Source organism: Copadichromis virginalis, linkage group LG19 (assembly GCF_057382275.1).
Source record: "Copadichromis virginalis isolate Kocher_CV1m ecotype Utaka linkage group LG19, C_Virginalis_male_GT1.1, whole genome shotgun sequence".
NCBI lineage: Eukaryota > Metazoa > Chordata > Actinopteri > Cichliformes > Cichlidae > Copadichromis > Copadichromis virginalis.
The window spans coordinates 27,781,041-27,797,792 of record NC_140636.1 but is presented as its reverse complement, the minus strand read 5'-3'; the positions used below and the strand labels follow the sequence as shown (position 1 = coordinate 27,797,792).

Genomic DNA, 16,752 nt, shown 5'->3' with positions numbered 1-16,752 from the left:
ACATGGGCTGCCCACATTCAGGTCCAGACCAAAAAGGCTAGGCAGCGCCTGTATCACCTACGACAACTGAGGAAGTTCAGGGTCTCTCCAAAGATCCTCAGGATTTTCTATACAGGTGCTGTGGAGAGCATCCTCACACAGAACATGACATCGTGGTTTGGGAACAGCTGTGTGAAGGACCAAAAAGCTCTCCAGAGAGTGATCCGTAAAGCAGAACGCTGCTGCAGGATTGCTCTCCCCCCGCTCCAGGACACCTACACCAGGAGATGCCGGACTAGAGCAGCGCAGATACTGAAGGACCCGTCCCATCCTGGCAACAAACTTCTGCAATCTGGTAGAAGTTTCCGCATCATCCAGGCAAGGACAGAGAGACTCAAGAGGAGCTTCTATCCCCAAGCCATCCGGGCCCTAAACACACACACCCGCCCTCTCACATCATCTATAATTGACTGAGACAAGATTCTCTTCCAGACACTCTAAACCAAGGAACAATGTACATTCCAAATTCCTTTAATTTTAAATATGTTTATATTGTCTATCCTGTAAAATAGTCAGATGTCTATTCATATTAATGTACAAAATTCGCCTGCTTGCTGCTACTACTGCACATTCACCCAATGTATATACTATATATATATATATATATATATATAATGTTCTTCCTCTACCCCCCCCCCCCCCCCCCCCATTTTTGCACATGTCGAGGAGCGTGTCAGGCTACATTTCACTGTGTGTTATACTTGTATAACTATGCATGTGACAAATAAAGAACCTTGAACCTTGAACATGCTACTGTACCTTTCATACTTTTCGTACGTTTTTAGATTTCATCCCAATTCCTATTTAAACAATTGTAATTTTATTAATATTTTTGTATAGTTATAGTAGATGGTAGGTGTACATAAAGGAGGTAAAAAATAAAAAATAAAGTGGATTATTCACTAATCTGCTCCCTGGTCAAGGTCTTTGGCAACCGGTTTGTGAGCAACAACCCCCCCTGGTGTCGGCTGGGGGAACTGAAGCGGCCAACACTGTACGTACAACAGCAGTGTGAAGATGGCGGAGGGTGAATTGAACGTGGATAGCCTCATCTCTCGGCTGTTGGAAGGTGAACAATTTGAGTTATATTTACTGTGTGTTTTGTGGGGAACAGGTGAAGGGTTCGGTGTTCAAAAAATGGGGTTTAAATAATATCCGGTAACTGTCGCGGTTGCCTCGCAAAATGCAGGAAAGTGTTAGCTGGTAGGGCTAACGTCAGTCCATTTTAACGCTATGCCCGGCTAGCTTCGGCCAACGTTACCGTTAGCTGGTCGTGTTTATAAACACTGCAAGCGCTGAAAGCCTAGCGTGTGTTTGCGCAGCAGTAATCTGCGGTTACGTTTGGCAGATAACGTATCGTGTCGTGGCCTTTACTTTAGTGTGTAATTAAACTTTCGGTCTGCTGTGTTTGCGGCATTTTTCGTTTTACCCCATTTGCCAAATTATGTGGGGCTGATGTCAAGAAGGAGGGGCGGGGACGTTTTCTTTCCTCCTCGTCCTGCGTGCATAGTATAAAGTCATTGTTACTGTTGTAGGTTGAATCGTTGTACTGTTACGCAGTAGTATTGCAGCTCCCTTTGGTTTAAACGCGTTTGCCCCACATCCGCGGTGCTGACGGTTGTCATTATTTTATTTGCTGCCCCCACAAATTTTTGTGTATTAGTGACCTGGTTATTAGGTGTGCTCTATAAATAAGTGGAAAAGAATAATAATAATAAAACACAAATAGCTTTAATGGGTGTCGTTTATCACTAGATCCTGAATGAATCATAGCTGGTTAACTATTGGGTTGTTTTTTTAAATAAAGTTACCTTTTTTGGAGTGACTTGGTTTGGAGGTGTCTTTTTTAGTGGGTAGGTTGGTGTGATTCAGGACACTCATGCTCACATATTACCTTTATATATCTTTGTTCGCACTAAAGGTACATCAGAATTAAGAAACACACATGTGATAAAAGAATATTAGTGAAATATGTGTTTCTTTGGCTCATCTACAGGGATGTTTAAGTCATACTGTGTTCACAATGACGTTGTTTGCTTTTATACTTTGGGGAATTTTGGTGATGTCTAAGAATGAGGATATTTGGGCCAAGCAGAAAGAAGGATGATGGCTGACCAGCTGCTTCATAGAAGACCGTGAGTTTTCTGTTCCCCTGAGATATCCTTTGAGTCATAGCAGACCACTACAGCGAATTCAGCTGTCCTTGGCATACTTTCCACTGCTGTCTTTGACTCTGGTGGAGGATGCTAGGATAATTCTTGGTGGTAACTGCATCTCCCTGGGTTTCTTACCATTTCAGATTTAAAGAGTTGTTTTGAATACAGAAAGGTGACTTTGAGACAGCTGTGTGTGTGACTTTTGGCCAACCATTTATCTCTGCTCAAAAGTCCTCCGCTGACGCACTTTTCCTTGGCACTCAGCTCCAACTGTGACTTGTTGATTACATTGCTCATATTTGTAATGCCAGTTGAACTTGGCATTTGACGTCTTTCGTAAGTGATTAGTTTGGTAATAATCTTTGCGGTCTACAAAAGTTTTTTATTTTATTATTATGTTATTGTCTCATAGATAAGTATTTGGTTACCCTTTCAGTTACTGATGTGAGCATCATAAATAGTTATAACTGAGTATTAATTAAGCAATAAATACATGACACATCTTCTTTAATCAAAGGTTTTGCCTCAGAGCTGATTAGAATACTAAAGTAATACAAAACACAAACTCTGTTTTCCCAGTGTTTACCACAGATTCCCAGTTATATATCAAGAGACTCATAATGGTCTTGTGTCAAGTTTCTGAAGAAAGCCCTTTGAAATGCCTTTATTCTGCATTCCAGCATAACAAAGTAGCTTACTGTTTGTTTTTCTGTGTGAGAAAAAGTGTCATTGAGACTGCTTATTCATTCTTATAAAACATGTGAACGCTCGCACAGTTTAGCAAGACAAACAAACAATGATTCTGATTCTGATTGTTGCAAAATCCTTGTCATTGCTTCAGTTTGGCCTTTGCCCCCTCAGTAGTATTAAGTACATAATCTCTTTTAAAAGTGCCAGCCTGCAGAGTGCAAGTGCGAACAGTAAAAGGTTCACTGTTAAAGCTGAGCAGGCTAAACATCCAAGCTTAACTTGCTCTGCTCTGATGAGGCTGGGCTGTTGAGGAAAGAGCCTTACTTCTGCGATTTCATGCTCCGCACTCTGAGAAGCAGATGGGAAATGTAGCAGTGCTGATTCAGTAGATGGAGAATAAGAAATATTAACGGAGGAGCCGTTGAACGGTTTTTGACACTGTGGATTTGGTTTATATTCCTGTGATTTACTCGCTTAAACTCAGATTTGGTTGGATTTCTTAGCTAATGAAACACTGAGAGTCAGGGAGTTTCACTCTCAGTGTAAACAGAATGCATATAAATGTTTATATATGTACAGAAACATCAGGCACTAAGCTTTAGGAATTCCACACAAACACATCAATTTGAACTGCTCCCTTGTGGGGTCATTCTGTGGTCATTCTGTAATGGTATCCATTAAATACAACAGAAAAAGCTACATTGAAAAAGGGTATAGAAACTCATTCTCTGACTAACATGCATTCGCTTCACTAGGCTCAGCTACCCTTTATTGGGCTCTTTTGTGGGCGTCTAGCTTAAAGGCAATAACAAAATGGTTAGTTATTGCATAATTCCTCTGTTGTGGATTTGTTCATCACTTTTGTTTCCATGCAGAGAATATTTTCATGCCTTGCTTTGATTTGCTTTTTGTAATGTCAACCTAGGAGTTAAAAGAGAGTATTATGAGATCATTATTGAGTCTGTTATCCATTTATATTCATTTCAGCTTTTGTTCACAGTTACTACCATAACAAGTGGTTTTTCCTGCGTAAAGAAATGTTTGCCTCGCCTACAGGGTTTTTAGCCAATGCCAAAGGAACATGACTAGCGCCAGAATGATAAGAACTGAGAATAAAAATAGCAGTTGAAACCCTCTTTGCATGAGCTGTATAGCAGTTCAGCAAATTACCATTTAACAAGCAGAACGTACACTTAAATACTTTGTATCTTGACTTTCATCAACTCTCATTTAACCATAGCTGCCTCCCTCAAACGCATTCTTATGCTCTCTTCCACTGTTGCAATTAAATAATTTTAACTACTTTTGTTAAATTAAGTTTCATTTTTATCAGATTGTCAGTAATAATAAGAAAATGCATAGATTTCTGTCAAATAGGACATTACAGTCCAATTGCCTTTACTTTACATAGACTAGTCACGCTTACTGTCGTGCGTAGTCATCTCCCAAAGGCTGATTCTAAGCCAGGGATGACTCTGATTACTGGTATGATTTTGCATAGCTATAATGCTGTGTGACTGATAATGTGCTCTTTATAGACAATCTTTAAGAAATATTCAGAAATATTACATTTTTTTTTCAGACCTGAAATTGAAAATGTCAAATATATCAGGCACAGACTATTTCAAACAATATAAAACTTAACTTTTGTCTATTCCAGCCTCCAGATAAGATGGCAAGCAAGTAGTTCTTAAGTTATAATCTCACTTTTCATATCTTTGTCTGTTTCAGCTGCTGACTATAACCAGCGTTTGCATTTCTCACTCCCCTTTTTTATCGTTATAAGATAAATCTTCACCCAGAGCTGTGGCGGAACGCCAGAAAGTAGGCTTAAGCTACTGCAGCTACACAGCCAATAAACCCACACCAGTGCTGAGATGCAAGCTGCTTTCACAGAATAAGCAGCGTGTTTCTAAAGTATGGCTGAGAATAAGCAGCTATAGGCTACAGAATCATTACGCCCTCAGTTTATTGGCTTTTGTGATACTGCCACAAGTATTTTTCCCTTAGGTGAAGCATTATTCTGTCATGGCCTAATTTTGATGAAGTTTGTGTTGCTGGTGTTGTTTTGTTTTTTGGGAGTTTTTTTACACACTGATTGTTGATAACTCACTCACTTGACAATAGCACTGACTGTGTAGTTTGTCTCCTCCTTAGTGCGGGGATGTCGCCCGGGGAAGATAGTCCAGATGACAGAGGCGGAGGTGCGGGGTCTTTGCATCAAATCCAGGGAGATCTTCCTCAGCCAACCCATCCTGCTGGAGCTGGAAGCGCCCCTGAAGATCTGTGGTCAGTGTTTTCTGCCCTGACCTAACTCTCAATTAAATTGTTTACGAACACAGAAAATTAAAGGAACCTAAAAACATGGGCACCATTGATATTTTCTCTGTTTGTTTTCCCTTTGGTCCAATAATTGGTTTAACACGTACTCTACAAAGGGTTGGGTGCACTGATGGCAAACCCCCACTCTGCAAAGCACAGACCACAAACTTTGCATAGCAGCAATCTATTTCTTTGATGCAGCTCAGACTTATGTAACCAGACCGGGTAACACTGTCTTATCCTGGGTCATATAGTAAGTCACTGTTACTCTCTTGACTCAGCTGCTCCATGTATGTAACAGAGAATACATTCACACATATGCACAGATTACACACATACTATAGATAAATGAAAAACAAGCAGAGAAATACACTTTTACAAGTGAGCTTCTTCTTTCTGCGTTTGAAATAGCCATCACTGTTGCTGTGCCTAACTGGCTCCTGCATATCTCTGCACACTCCCACATGCTTTATCTCATTCCTCCAGTGTATTGCAGCAACTTCAAACAACTCTGAACTGTCTATTACATGTGTCTGCCCTTGAAAGTAATACTGTATACCACCTAAACACTCAGCCTCAGATAGCGCTATTTATATTGTAAGTGAAGCAGTAAGGAATTTTAATTGAATGCTGACATTGGTGGTGTCTATATGTCTAACATCTCAGTGATCAGTACAGCTAGCTTTACAAAGGCCATGTCTGCCTTTCTCCATACAGGTCTAACTTTGATGAGTTCTAGATGGTGCTGTTTGTAATTGTAACTTTATATGTTTAGTTCTTGAACCTATAACCTCAGGCTAATTAGCTGCCTTTAACCCACAGCTGTGATGGCAGGCAAGCACTGACTATAAAGACCAAACAGTGAATGTCTTCAATTATTTACTTAGGTCACATGGATCAGGTTCTGAACTTACTTGCACACGATCTCATCTGCTTATCGTAATTCTACTAGTGAATGTTTCCCAAGCTTGCAGCTTTGCCACTGTGTAAACTTAAACACAGACTTCTAATAACCATCATTATGAGGGTGAGGATTTTTATTTTTTTTTGCTACAAAAAAATAATCTATGATTTAAAAAAAAAAAAACAACCCACCATCTTGTAATTAGAGTTGTCTGCAAAATAACCAAAGGGTTAGATTTGTTAATCAGTTGAATTAGTTGAAGAAAGACCACAAACATCAATGCTGTGTGCTCTGTGTATGAGCAGGCCTGAGGTAAATCGTAAATGTGAAACAATTCTCCAAATCCTTGGTTTATATTATGAGCCTCAGTTTCAGAATTATTATACCCCTAGCAAATAAGATACCTTTTATTACTTCTTGACTACAAGGAGTGATTGAGAAGCAGCACAAACAGTTCACAAATTGAAGAGAATAATATGAAAGTATTATGATATGAACTATGAAACAGAAATTGCTTACGATAATTATCTCTCTTTTCCATACTTGCCCAAAGACATGCTATCCTTGTGTGTTTTTAATGAGAGTGATAGAGGATACTTGAGCCCCTGTTTAGTTTAGTTATAGAGTAAGTTTATTATCCTTTTGCTGCAGCTAGAATAAACTCTCACACTATCCATGGAAACATAAAGAGGACCTAAAGCTATTGGAACTGCAAAACATCACTAAGATTTTACAAATTCTGCCAAGGTGCAATATAAACTTCACTTTAATTTGGTGCAATTTTGCTCTTAACGAGACTGTGGTGTTTGTCCCAAGTAGGGAGCACATTAGGCGGGTGTGTGTTGATAGTTAGTTAGAACAGAACACAAGATTGCACCACAAATCAGTTTCAATTGTAGACTTTTTCCTTTAATTAAGACGTCTCTAGTTTTCTTGATTAAAGACCCTGGATTAAGTTGATTGCAAGTCTGTCTGCGATGCTAAAATAGATTCTTTTCTTGCATTTACCATCATTATCGTTAAATCACAGAATTCGGCAAGGTCAGTCTTTAACCAGACAGCTGTTTATTTTGTTTTTGTTGAAGGAAAGTGGTAAAGGACAAACTTAAGGAAGAAGGGAAAAAAACATGTGACAGGGTTTGGCCTCAGCCAGTGGAGCAAGAGTGTTTCTAGAAGCAGGAGGAAACATTGCTGTATTAGGCTACTGTAATATTTTAAAGATCACGAAAACTTGATCTGTGTACTGTACCTGTTTTATTTACATTTGTTGTTTTTCTTTAAATTTGACGTGTGCGTCATGATCCCCAAGGTGATATTCTTACCTGAACACACTATACTATCGTTCGAGACAATAACCCTGTTAGCTTAGTGTTTACAAATATACTCTGAGCGGTATTATTCAGTATTCCTAAAACACCTGTACTCTAATGCTTGTACCACAAATGGACAACATAGCCCATGCTGTTGTGCACTGTTGTTTTTCTAAAAATGTTTTATGAACTTTTATATTGCGTCCTCTTGGAAGATAAATCCTGCTAATTTGTGGTTCTGCATTGTGTTTTGTTTTGTTTTTAGCTTTCCTTTTTCTGCACTGGTTTTGAACCCATAATCTCTGTGCTTCTACTGTCTGTTTGTTTTGACGGAACAGAAACAGGCCAAGTAAATAATTCACTCACTGACATCCTACAGTTTCTTGTAAGAGTGCAGGCAGAGGCTGCCCTTTTTTTAAAAAAAAACAAACAAACCAAAAAAAATCCTGCAAATTCACATTCATATCAGTATGTTTCATTTCATTTTTTTTTCTTTTTTTTCATGTTAGTCATACAGTAGCTCTTAGTGTGGAATTGATCATACCGAGTGTAAAATGAACCTGGCAGACCTTTGTGAGCAAAACAAATACTGTCTGTGACTTGTACTAATAGTAATTTAAAATATATTAAACTTGTACAGGTAAAATCTGGATATTCAGCATCATCAGTGGAGAAGGGAGAAATAAAAAGTTGCCATAGTATCACACCTCAGCTAAAGTTAACATAATAGTAAGCTATAGTTGACCTCCATCAGACATCCATCCATTTTTCTTCTTCTTATCCAGTCCAAGGTCATGAGCCTATCCCTGTCATAGGGCAAGAAAGAGGTAACACCCTAAACAGACACAACAGAGACAAACAGCCGTTCATGCCTATGGCCAATTTAGAATCAGCAGTTAACCTAGGATGCATGTGTTTGGGAACTTCAGAAAACTCAGTTATAAACCATCCAGGCACAGGGAGAACATGCAATTTCCATCCAGAAAGGCAGTGCTAACCACCATGTCACTATGCCACCCTCCACAACTCAAAATGGGAAAATAACAAACAAAAAAAATGCTGATCCCTCTCTTACACCCCAGCCCACCCACCAACTCCTCATGTCTCTCTGATGAGCAGGTTAAACTCCAGATATCACTTTAAAAACAGCAATTAAAGTGGTAGTTTGGACTTTTAAGAAGCTTTGCTGATTTCATACTGACAGCTTGTGACCTGGATTTTGTGCATTAATGTCTGCATTAATATGTAATTCGCTCACGTTTCAATATTGTAATATTAATGTGAAGGATTATGAAGTTGTTACTACAGTGTAAATGCCTTAGATCTTGACCAGTGGGCTGCATGTCTGGAGCAAAACTTTAAATAAATAGATAAAGTAGGAGGCTGTGAAACACAAGCCAGCCAGCTAAGAACACCAAAAACAGAAAATAACATACTGCCAGACTTAAAGCTATTCCATAAATTATTTATTTGCATGGAAGAATGTGCCTTTGCATGCTGTCCTAAGTGTAGGCCTGTAGCCATATACGATTTGGTGCCAGCCTTGGTTTGGGTTTTGGTGCATGGATGCCTGATGGGCACCGTGAAATAGGGGAAAAAATCATGCCAGCCAACCTCAATATGACTTCAATATAAAATTTACTTTTTCATTGGTCATTTTATTTTAAGGCCAGACAGCTGGACTGCTTAACAAGGGCTGTCATTTCATTGTAATTTGTGCCATGTTGTAATGAGTGTGGTGCATGAATTGGCTTTCCGTTTTGGTCATAATAAAGCCTGTTATTATTGCAACGCTTTTCTGGTAGGCCTCTCTGTAGTCATCTGTGTCTGGAGCACTTAGCCCAAATTAGAGCATCTCTTTAGCTGGTGCAAGAGGATATAAAAGGAAGCAGGTCTTGGCTAGGTGATGAAGTGAGTCTCCTCTGCAGAGACCCTGTGCTCTGGTGAGAGCGACTACCGCTCATCACTGCCTGTCTAAATGTCAAAGAGGAAGGAGATTGAGCGTTAATCCTCAGAGAGTGGTTAAAATTAAAGCAAGTTTGTGTAGATATGTGTGTGTGTGTGGATTTTTGGATGGATGTCCTTTTGTAATTAATGTGGATTGCGAGCGTTCTTTGCCTCAGTAGCTTACTTTGCGTGCTCTGGTGACAGTTTTAATGGTTTTTGTGTGTGTGTGTGTGTGTGTGTGTTGTTTGGCTTGCTCACGCAGTCCTAATATAGGCTCAGTCTTATTTCCCTCTAGGCAGAATTCTCCTCCTGCCTGTCTCTGTTTAACTACAACATCCTGCCTTTAAACTGTCAAATTAACACCCTTACTTGCCTGTCCCCTCATCCCTTTTACCTTTGTTTCAGGTGATATTCATGGGCAGTACACAGACCTATTGAGGCTGTTTGAATATGGTGGCTTCCCTCCAGAGGCAAATTACCTTTTCCTGGGTGATTATGTAGACAGAGGGAAACAATCCCTGGAAACCATTTGCCTTCTGCTTGCCTACAAGATCAAATACCCAGAGAACTTTTTCCTGCTCAGGGGCAACCATGAGTGTGCTTCCATCAACCGCATCTATGGGTTCTACGACGAGTGTAAGTACTAATAAACTGAGGCTTTACACAGGTGCAGTTCAGTTCTGAGAATATCTTTTGATTTCTTTCACCAGGCAAGCGCAGGTTCAACATCAAGTTGTGGAAGACTTTCACTGACTGCTTTAACTGCCTCCCCATTGCTGCTATTATTGATGAGAAAATCTTCTGCTGCCATGGAGGTGAGGGAGCTACCGTCGACACTCGCTGCCCTGAATCTGAACTGCAGCTTTTTATTAACCCGTGTTTGAAATAGCTCTATAGTTTCTTTAATCAAAAGCAATCTTTTTGCCTTTTTGTTCCAGGGCTGTCACCGGACTTGCAGTCGATGGAGCAAATCCGCAGGATCATGAGGCCCACAGACGTGCCCGACACAGGTACTGTGTGTACCTGCATGTTCTTAGATGTATGCTCGTACTTGACACTGAACATGTTCACTTCCTCTGGATTCCTCCCAGGAATTTAAGTTTATTTTTAAATAGAAAAAACAGCCTCGCTCTTCCTGAGTGTATGACTGTTTCATCAGTAGATCATCTTTGTTACATCAGCCAAGGTTTTAGCAGATTTTTCCATTTGTCTGTTTATTCTCTCCTTTCCACTTTTTTCCCCGCTTTGTGTTCCTCGGGTCCATCTATCTTCTACCTGTGTGTATCCCAGGTCTGCTGTGTGACCTGTTGTGGTCAGATCCAGACAAGGATGTACAAGGCTGGGGAGAGAACGACCGCGGGGTCTCCTTCACCTTCGGAGCAGATGTGGTCAGTAAGTTCCTAAACCGGCATGACCTGGACCTCATCTGCAGAGCCCACCAGGTAATTGGGAGTGGAATTGGGTACGAGTCTGATTGTGAAGTGAAAGTTCCTGTAGGCACAAAGCTAGGATATTGATTAGCCTTTTTCTTTCTTTTTTTCTGTGATTTAAAATTGTTTATCCATTTGCTTCAGTTATGTCCATCCTCAATTTTAATTAATGTTGTTGATGAGAGGACACAGAAAACAGAGCAGAAAACATCTATTAATAGAAGCTTTCTAATTTCCTGCTCCCATTCGTTCTCTGTATTCCTCCCATGTATTGTACATACAGGCACTCAGTTTATAATATTTTTTCTTGTTTAAAATATTATTATGCAAACTATGACGAGGCACTTTATTCATTTACGGCCTGGAGATAGAATAGATGTCTCTTGCTTAACTTGATCTCCTACCAGTGGAGTGGAGTGCATGGAGAAAGGTAAACAGGAGCAACACTTGTAGTATAAAGAGTCATCCACTTATGACACTGTTGCCTGTTGATTGTCACAAATAAGACTTTCTCAAAGTACTGATCATACAACTGAACAATCAGGAGACTGGTTCCTAAGTTACCCACGGTTATTTCAGCTCTGCATTTGGTTTTTCTTATTGATTTCAGATGTAGGTGGTTACGTACACTCAACCTTGATAGCAAACTTGGATTGTGAAACTAGCTGAAGGCCTGTTTCTTGGTATTGATTTTTTTGTAGGCGCTGGAATAATGTCATCTTTCTTTTAACAGGTTGTGGAGGATGGATACGAGTTCTTTGCCAAACGCCAACTGGTCACACTTTTCTCTGCTCCAAACTACTGCGGGGAGTTTGATAATGCAGGCGGTATGATGAGTGTTGATGAATCCCTCATGTGCTCCTTCCAGGTAGTGTGAAAACCATTTGCCTTTTTCGGGTGTTTGTGTGTGTGTGTGTGTGTGTGTGTGTGTGTGAACTGACAGTGACACATTTCTCTGTGTTTGTGTTTTAAAGATCCTAAAGCCCTCAGAGAAGAAGGCCAAGTATCAGTACGGTGGTGTAAATTCTGGCCGGCCCGTCACCCCACCCCGCACCACCCAAGCCCCCAAGAAGAGGTGAACATACAACCGTGGCTCTCCCTCCTCCTTCTCACCTCATACAACCCCCGTCTGCCGTCATGGCACCCCTCTGTAACTCCCCTGTATAGTGAAGATACAGGGCTTATCTAATTGCCCGAATCTTTTTTTCTCCTCCTTCCCCACTCAACCAACCCCCCGTCAACTCCACTGACAGCTCTTTTCTTAATGTGTACGTGTACATAAATTTGCTGTGACCAATCTTTTTCTCTTTTTTTGCCTGTTTGTTGGTATTTTTGATATTATTAACAAATAATCTTTTTTGGTGGTTTTATTTCTAATGCTTTGTTTTCTTTCTTCTCTGGTTTTCTGGGCTTCTGTGTTGTGTAAAGGAATGGCTACTCTGTTTAGAGCGGCAACATGACCAAGTCACCATAAATCTTTTTCAAAACAAAATGAAGGTTCAACGTTATTTTGCCTTGACCTCTGAAAAAGCCGAGAGAATCTTTTCCGTGTGTTTCAGTTCAGACTGCGGTTTCTGTGCAATGATAGTTCCCTAGACACAAATAACATTTCTTTTAATCCAGTTTAACATCTTAAACTCGTTACAGCATGTGCAGTGCACTTTGTGGTTGTTGTGCACAAGCCCATTTTATATATTTAACCAATGAGAAAGCGCAACTCCCAATGAGTAGCAGAGAATGTGAACAGACCGACTTGAATGAAATATAGAGGCTAAATCAGATGCTGCTGGCAGTGACACGCTCTACCCGAAAACAACGCCCTCTGGGCATCGATTTCTCCACTCTGTTAATGCCTCCCTGCGCCACAGCTCCACTCCCACACAAAAACATGCCGCTCTCCACAGAAAGCTGGCATTAACCTTTTCTTTGGTGTATTTAATATTTGTTCTGATTAGGATAATTTGCCTTCATTAAAAAAAAAAAAAAAGATCTTGATTTATAGTGAAAGGTGAGCGAGAGAGACTTTTTGAATGTTTGAATGTCTGTGGTGGGTTAAGTTCTTGCAGAAGCATTTATGACAGTGGTGGGTTTTAAATGGGAGCAGCTAATATAAGGAGATTGTGCTCTGCAAAGCTGGATCTTTGTATGGAGAGAATAAAGATAAGAAATGTTAAACCACTGGCTGCAATTTCACAGGATTCTAAATAAGCTCTTACATTGTTTAAAAAAAAAAAAAGCTTGACAAAATGCCCCACAATATTACAAGTGTTTAGTTCAACGTGCATGTAGCACAGTGAAAACAAACACAAAGCTTTTTAGAAGCTTTGTGGGAAAATGCCAGCCGTCCAGGATAAACTGATCGAGTTGGGAGTGGGTGGCGGAGCAGGCAGTTTTAGCATCACTGTACGATTGTGTTGCCACCTGGTGTGTAAATACAGTACTACAGTTAAAAAAATGATAAGATTTCAAATTAGACACTTCAGGATGGAGCTTCATCATATTAGCAGTCCACACATGGGGTGTCCTTTGCTACAAGAAAGTACTTAGACACTGGCCAGCAATAAGCTTGGTTGGTGAGTCAGCTTTAGTGTGCTGCACATGAGGTGCAGTTGAAATTTTGTGAAAAACAGTTGCCTCTTTTCTTTCATTCTTTCTACTTTGTTTTGCTCTTTGTTGTATTTTTATGTTGTCTGTTCACATTGTTTACTTTCATTTCACTTAATTTATTTCCTAATAATGATAATAAGAATAAAATGAGGTGTTACCAAAATCTGTTTTGCAATTTGTACAAGTTTGTTTGAAAGTCTTTAAATTCAATAAAATGGATGGAACCTAAACGCTGTTTTTAAATTATTGACTGTAATGTGTGGGCAGCTTTTACACACTGTACACTTATTTGTCACAATATATAGTTAAAGTTTTATATTCTCCTGGCTTAAATAAGAGAGGGTCCACATTTGCGTGGTCATTTTGTCTCCTCCTCCATTACCCTATATCTAATATCCTCTGTCACACCAACCCTCTCATGCCCTCCTTCACTACATCCATGAATCTTGTCTGTGCCCTTCCTCTTTTACTCCTCCTGCCTGGCAGGTCAATATTCAACATCCTTTGTGCAGTATATCTTTTTTTTTTTTTGTCAAGGGCACTGTTTCCAAACCATGCATCATAGCAGGCCTCACTACCCTCTTGTAAACCTTTCCTCTTACTCCTGCTGCTATCCTTCTGTCACCAATCACCCCTGGCACTCATCTTTACCCACTCCACCTTAGCTGCACTGTATTTCACTTCTCTGGTCTAATATCTATTGCTTTGGACATTTGACCCCCAAGTATTTAAACTCGTCCACCTTCACTACCTCTGCTCTTTGTATCTATATTGTTACACCTGCCTCCTTGTCATTCACACACATAATCTGTTTTGCATCTACTGACTTTCCTTTCTCTTCTCCAGAGCATACCTTCACCTCTCTAGTCTCTCTTAGACCTACTCTCTCCTCTCACTGCAGATCACAATGTTGTCTGCAAACATTAATATTTGTCCACTCTTGCCTGACCTCATCTTTCAGCCTATCCATCACTGCTGCAAACCAGAAAACCTCCAGAGCCAATCCCAGATGTCATCCCAACCCTACTTTGAACTCAAAGGTCACGCCTTCCACATACCTCACCCCTGTCTCACTGTACTCCACCACCCTCAGATACTTCACTGCCACTCCCGAATTCCTATTGGCACCCTATCAAATGCTTTCTCTAGATCTACAAAAATACACAGTACAACTCCTTCTGAGCTTCTCTGTAATTCTCCATCAGCACTGTCATAGTAAACATCACATCTGTGGTGCTCTTTCTCAGCATGAGGCCATGCTACTGCTCATTGATCACCACCTCTGCTTAACAAAGCTTCATCAACTCTTTCCCATGGCTTCATGATATAGCTTATCATCCCTCTGTAGTTACTACAGGTCTGAACATTGTGCTTCTTCTTGAAAGTCAGTGCTAACACACTTCTCCATCCCAAACAAAAAACAATCTGGAAAAAAAGTCCACGGCTCTCTCTCCAAGTCTCTCCAAGACATCTTCATACCTCCACAAGTATGTCATCTGAATCAACCATCATTCCTACTCTTCATCTTCTTCATAGCTGGCCTCGCTTCCCTTCACTCATCCTATGCACTAACTAACTTTCCTTAATTTGTCCTCCTCTCACTCTCATTTCCCTCATTCAACAGCTCTTCAAAGTGCTCTACTCCTTTCATATTTTCAACACACCCTCTTCACTCATTCATACATTTCCATCTCCATCCTTTTGTATGCAGCAGAAGTGAACCAGTGTGGCAGTTTAGGCAGCTAAAAATGCCAAACAACTCTAAGGCCATTTCAGAGCCCTCTGGAAAAAAAGGCCTGAACACAATGAGGTCAGTGACAGAGAAAACAGTGAGGGTCCAAGTGGAGATGAGATGAGAGCCAAGCAACAATGAGCCATAGTACCACTTTCAGAACAATAAAGAAATAGCAATGGGGTTTTTATTTATTTGTAAACATGTGCACAAAATAATCATAACCTGTGGAAACACTGCTGGAGGCTATCATCATCACTGGATATATTCACTGTCCACAGACTTCACATAGGAAAAGGTCAGATAAGGAGGAGTCCTCTGTTTCTCCTTTGGTTGTGTCACTGGTTTTTCCATTCAAAATGTCACTACCCAGATAATTCTGGAATAACATTTGATTGAATAATCACTCCAAACTAATTATTGTACATATTAAATGTTAAGATTATTCACTGAAACAAATCTGATCTTTGAAGTTAAACCACTGTTTCAAATGAGGTTTGTTGGTTTGAATAGTGATGTTGCATTCACAGAAATGCTTTGATTTACACAACATTACAATATGATATATAATTAACAATGAATATGCAAGGAGTGGAGTCAGTGAAGGTAAATGAGTTTAAACCTGTCAACCATCTAAAGCAATGGACAGTACACATGAGGACTAAGGGAGTGCAGGCAGCGCGGTGTGGATGAAGACAAGACGATAGACCTGCTGTGATGTTTGGTTTGTAGACAGCAGCCATCATGGGGTGTATCTGGGATGATCAGGAAGAGGAGTACAGAAGTCTGGTGAGGAACTTTGTCGCATGGAGTCACACAAACCACCTGCAACTCAACACCTCAAAGACTAAGGAACTGGTTGTGGACTTCGGGGGGTCCAGAGAAGGTCCACTGCCGGTTCAGATAGAGGGGGAGGAGGTGGAGGTGGTCAACAAGTACAAGTACCTCGGGCTGTGGGTGGACAATAAACTGGACTGGTCATGCAACACAGAGCACCTGTATAAAAAAGCCCAAAGCCGACTGTACTTCCTTAGGAGGCTGAGGTCTTTTAACATCTGCAGGAAGCTCCTGAGGATGTTTTACCAGTCAGTGGTTGCTGGAGTACTTTTCTATGCTGTGGTGTGCTGGGGGAGCAGCACAGCAAAGAAGGACTCATGCAGGCTAGAGAAACTGATCAGGAAGGCTAGCTCTGTGGTCGGCATGAAGCTGGACACTCTGGTGACAGTGGCAGAGAAAAGGACACTAAAAACGCTGCTGGACATTATGAACAATGCTGGGCATCCTCTGCACACGGCCATAAACAACCAGAAGAGTCTGTTCAGTGACAGGTTGCTTCTCCCCAAGACAAGAACTAACAGACTTAAAAACTCCTTTGTCCCACACACCATCAAACTGTTTAACTCCTCTCTGGAGGGGAGAGGGAGGGGAAACAGGAGGACAAAGGAGGGGGGAACAACTAAGCTGTAGTGCCTCTTCACCTCACTGTACAATACCTTGTGCAATACTTTTTTGTAAATAGTCAATGGTGCAAATAGACCTCAATACTTGAAATGTGCAATTCACTTGTATTTTTATTTTTATTCCTATTTATTCTATTTATCCCCTTCGTATATTT

General features: G+C 40.5%; 1 protein-coding gene across 1 annotated transcript; it reads left to right on the top strand.

The window, feature by feature from the left end:
* The first annotated feature begins 995 nt into the window (after window positions 1-995).
* LOC146686338 (serine/threonine-protein phosphatase PP1-beta catalytic subunit-like) lies at window positions 996-13,055 on the top strand. The gene is made up of 8 exons (XM_085440789.1): window positions 996-1,108; window positions 5,043-5,174; window positions 9,774-10,004; window positions 10,079-10,183; window positions 10,307-10,378; window positions 10,659-10,810; window positions 11,532-11,666; window positions 11,773-13,055. Exons 1-8 carry the CDS (start codon window positions 1,057-1,059, stop codon window positions 11,875-11,877), a joined length of 984 nt encoding a protein of 327 aa, XP_085296915.1. The 5' UTR covers window positions 996-1,056; the 3' UTR covers window positions 11,878-13,055.
* The last annotated feature ends 3,697 nt before the right edge of the window (window positions 13,056-16,752 follow it).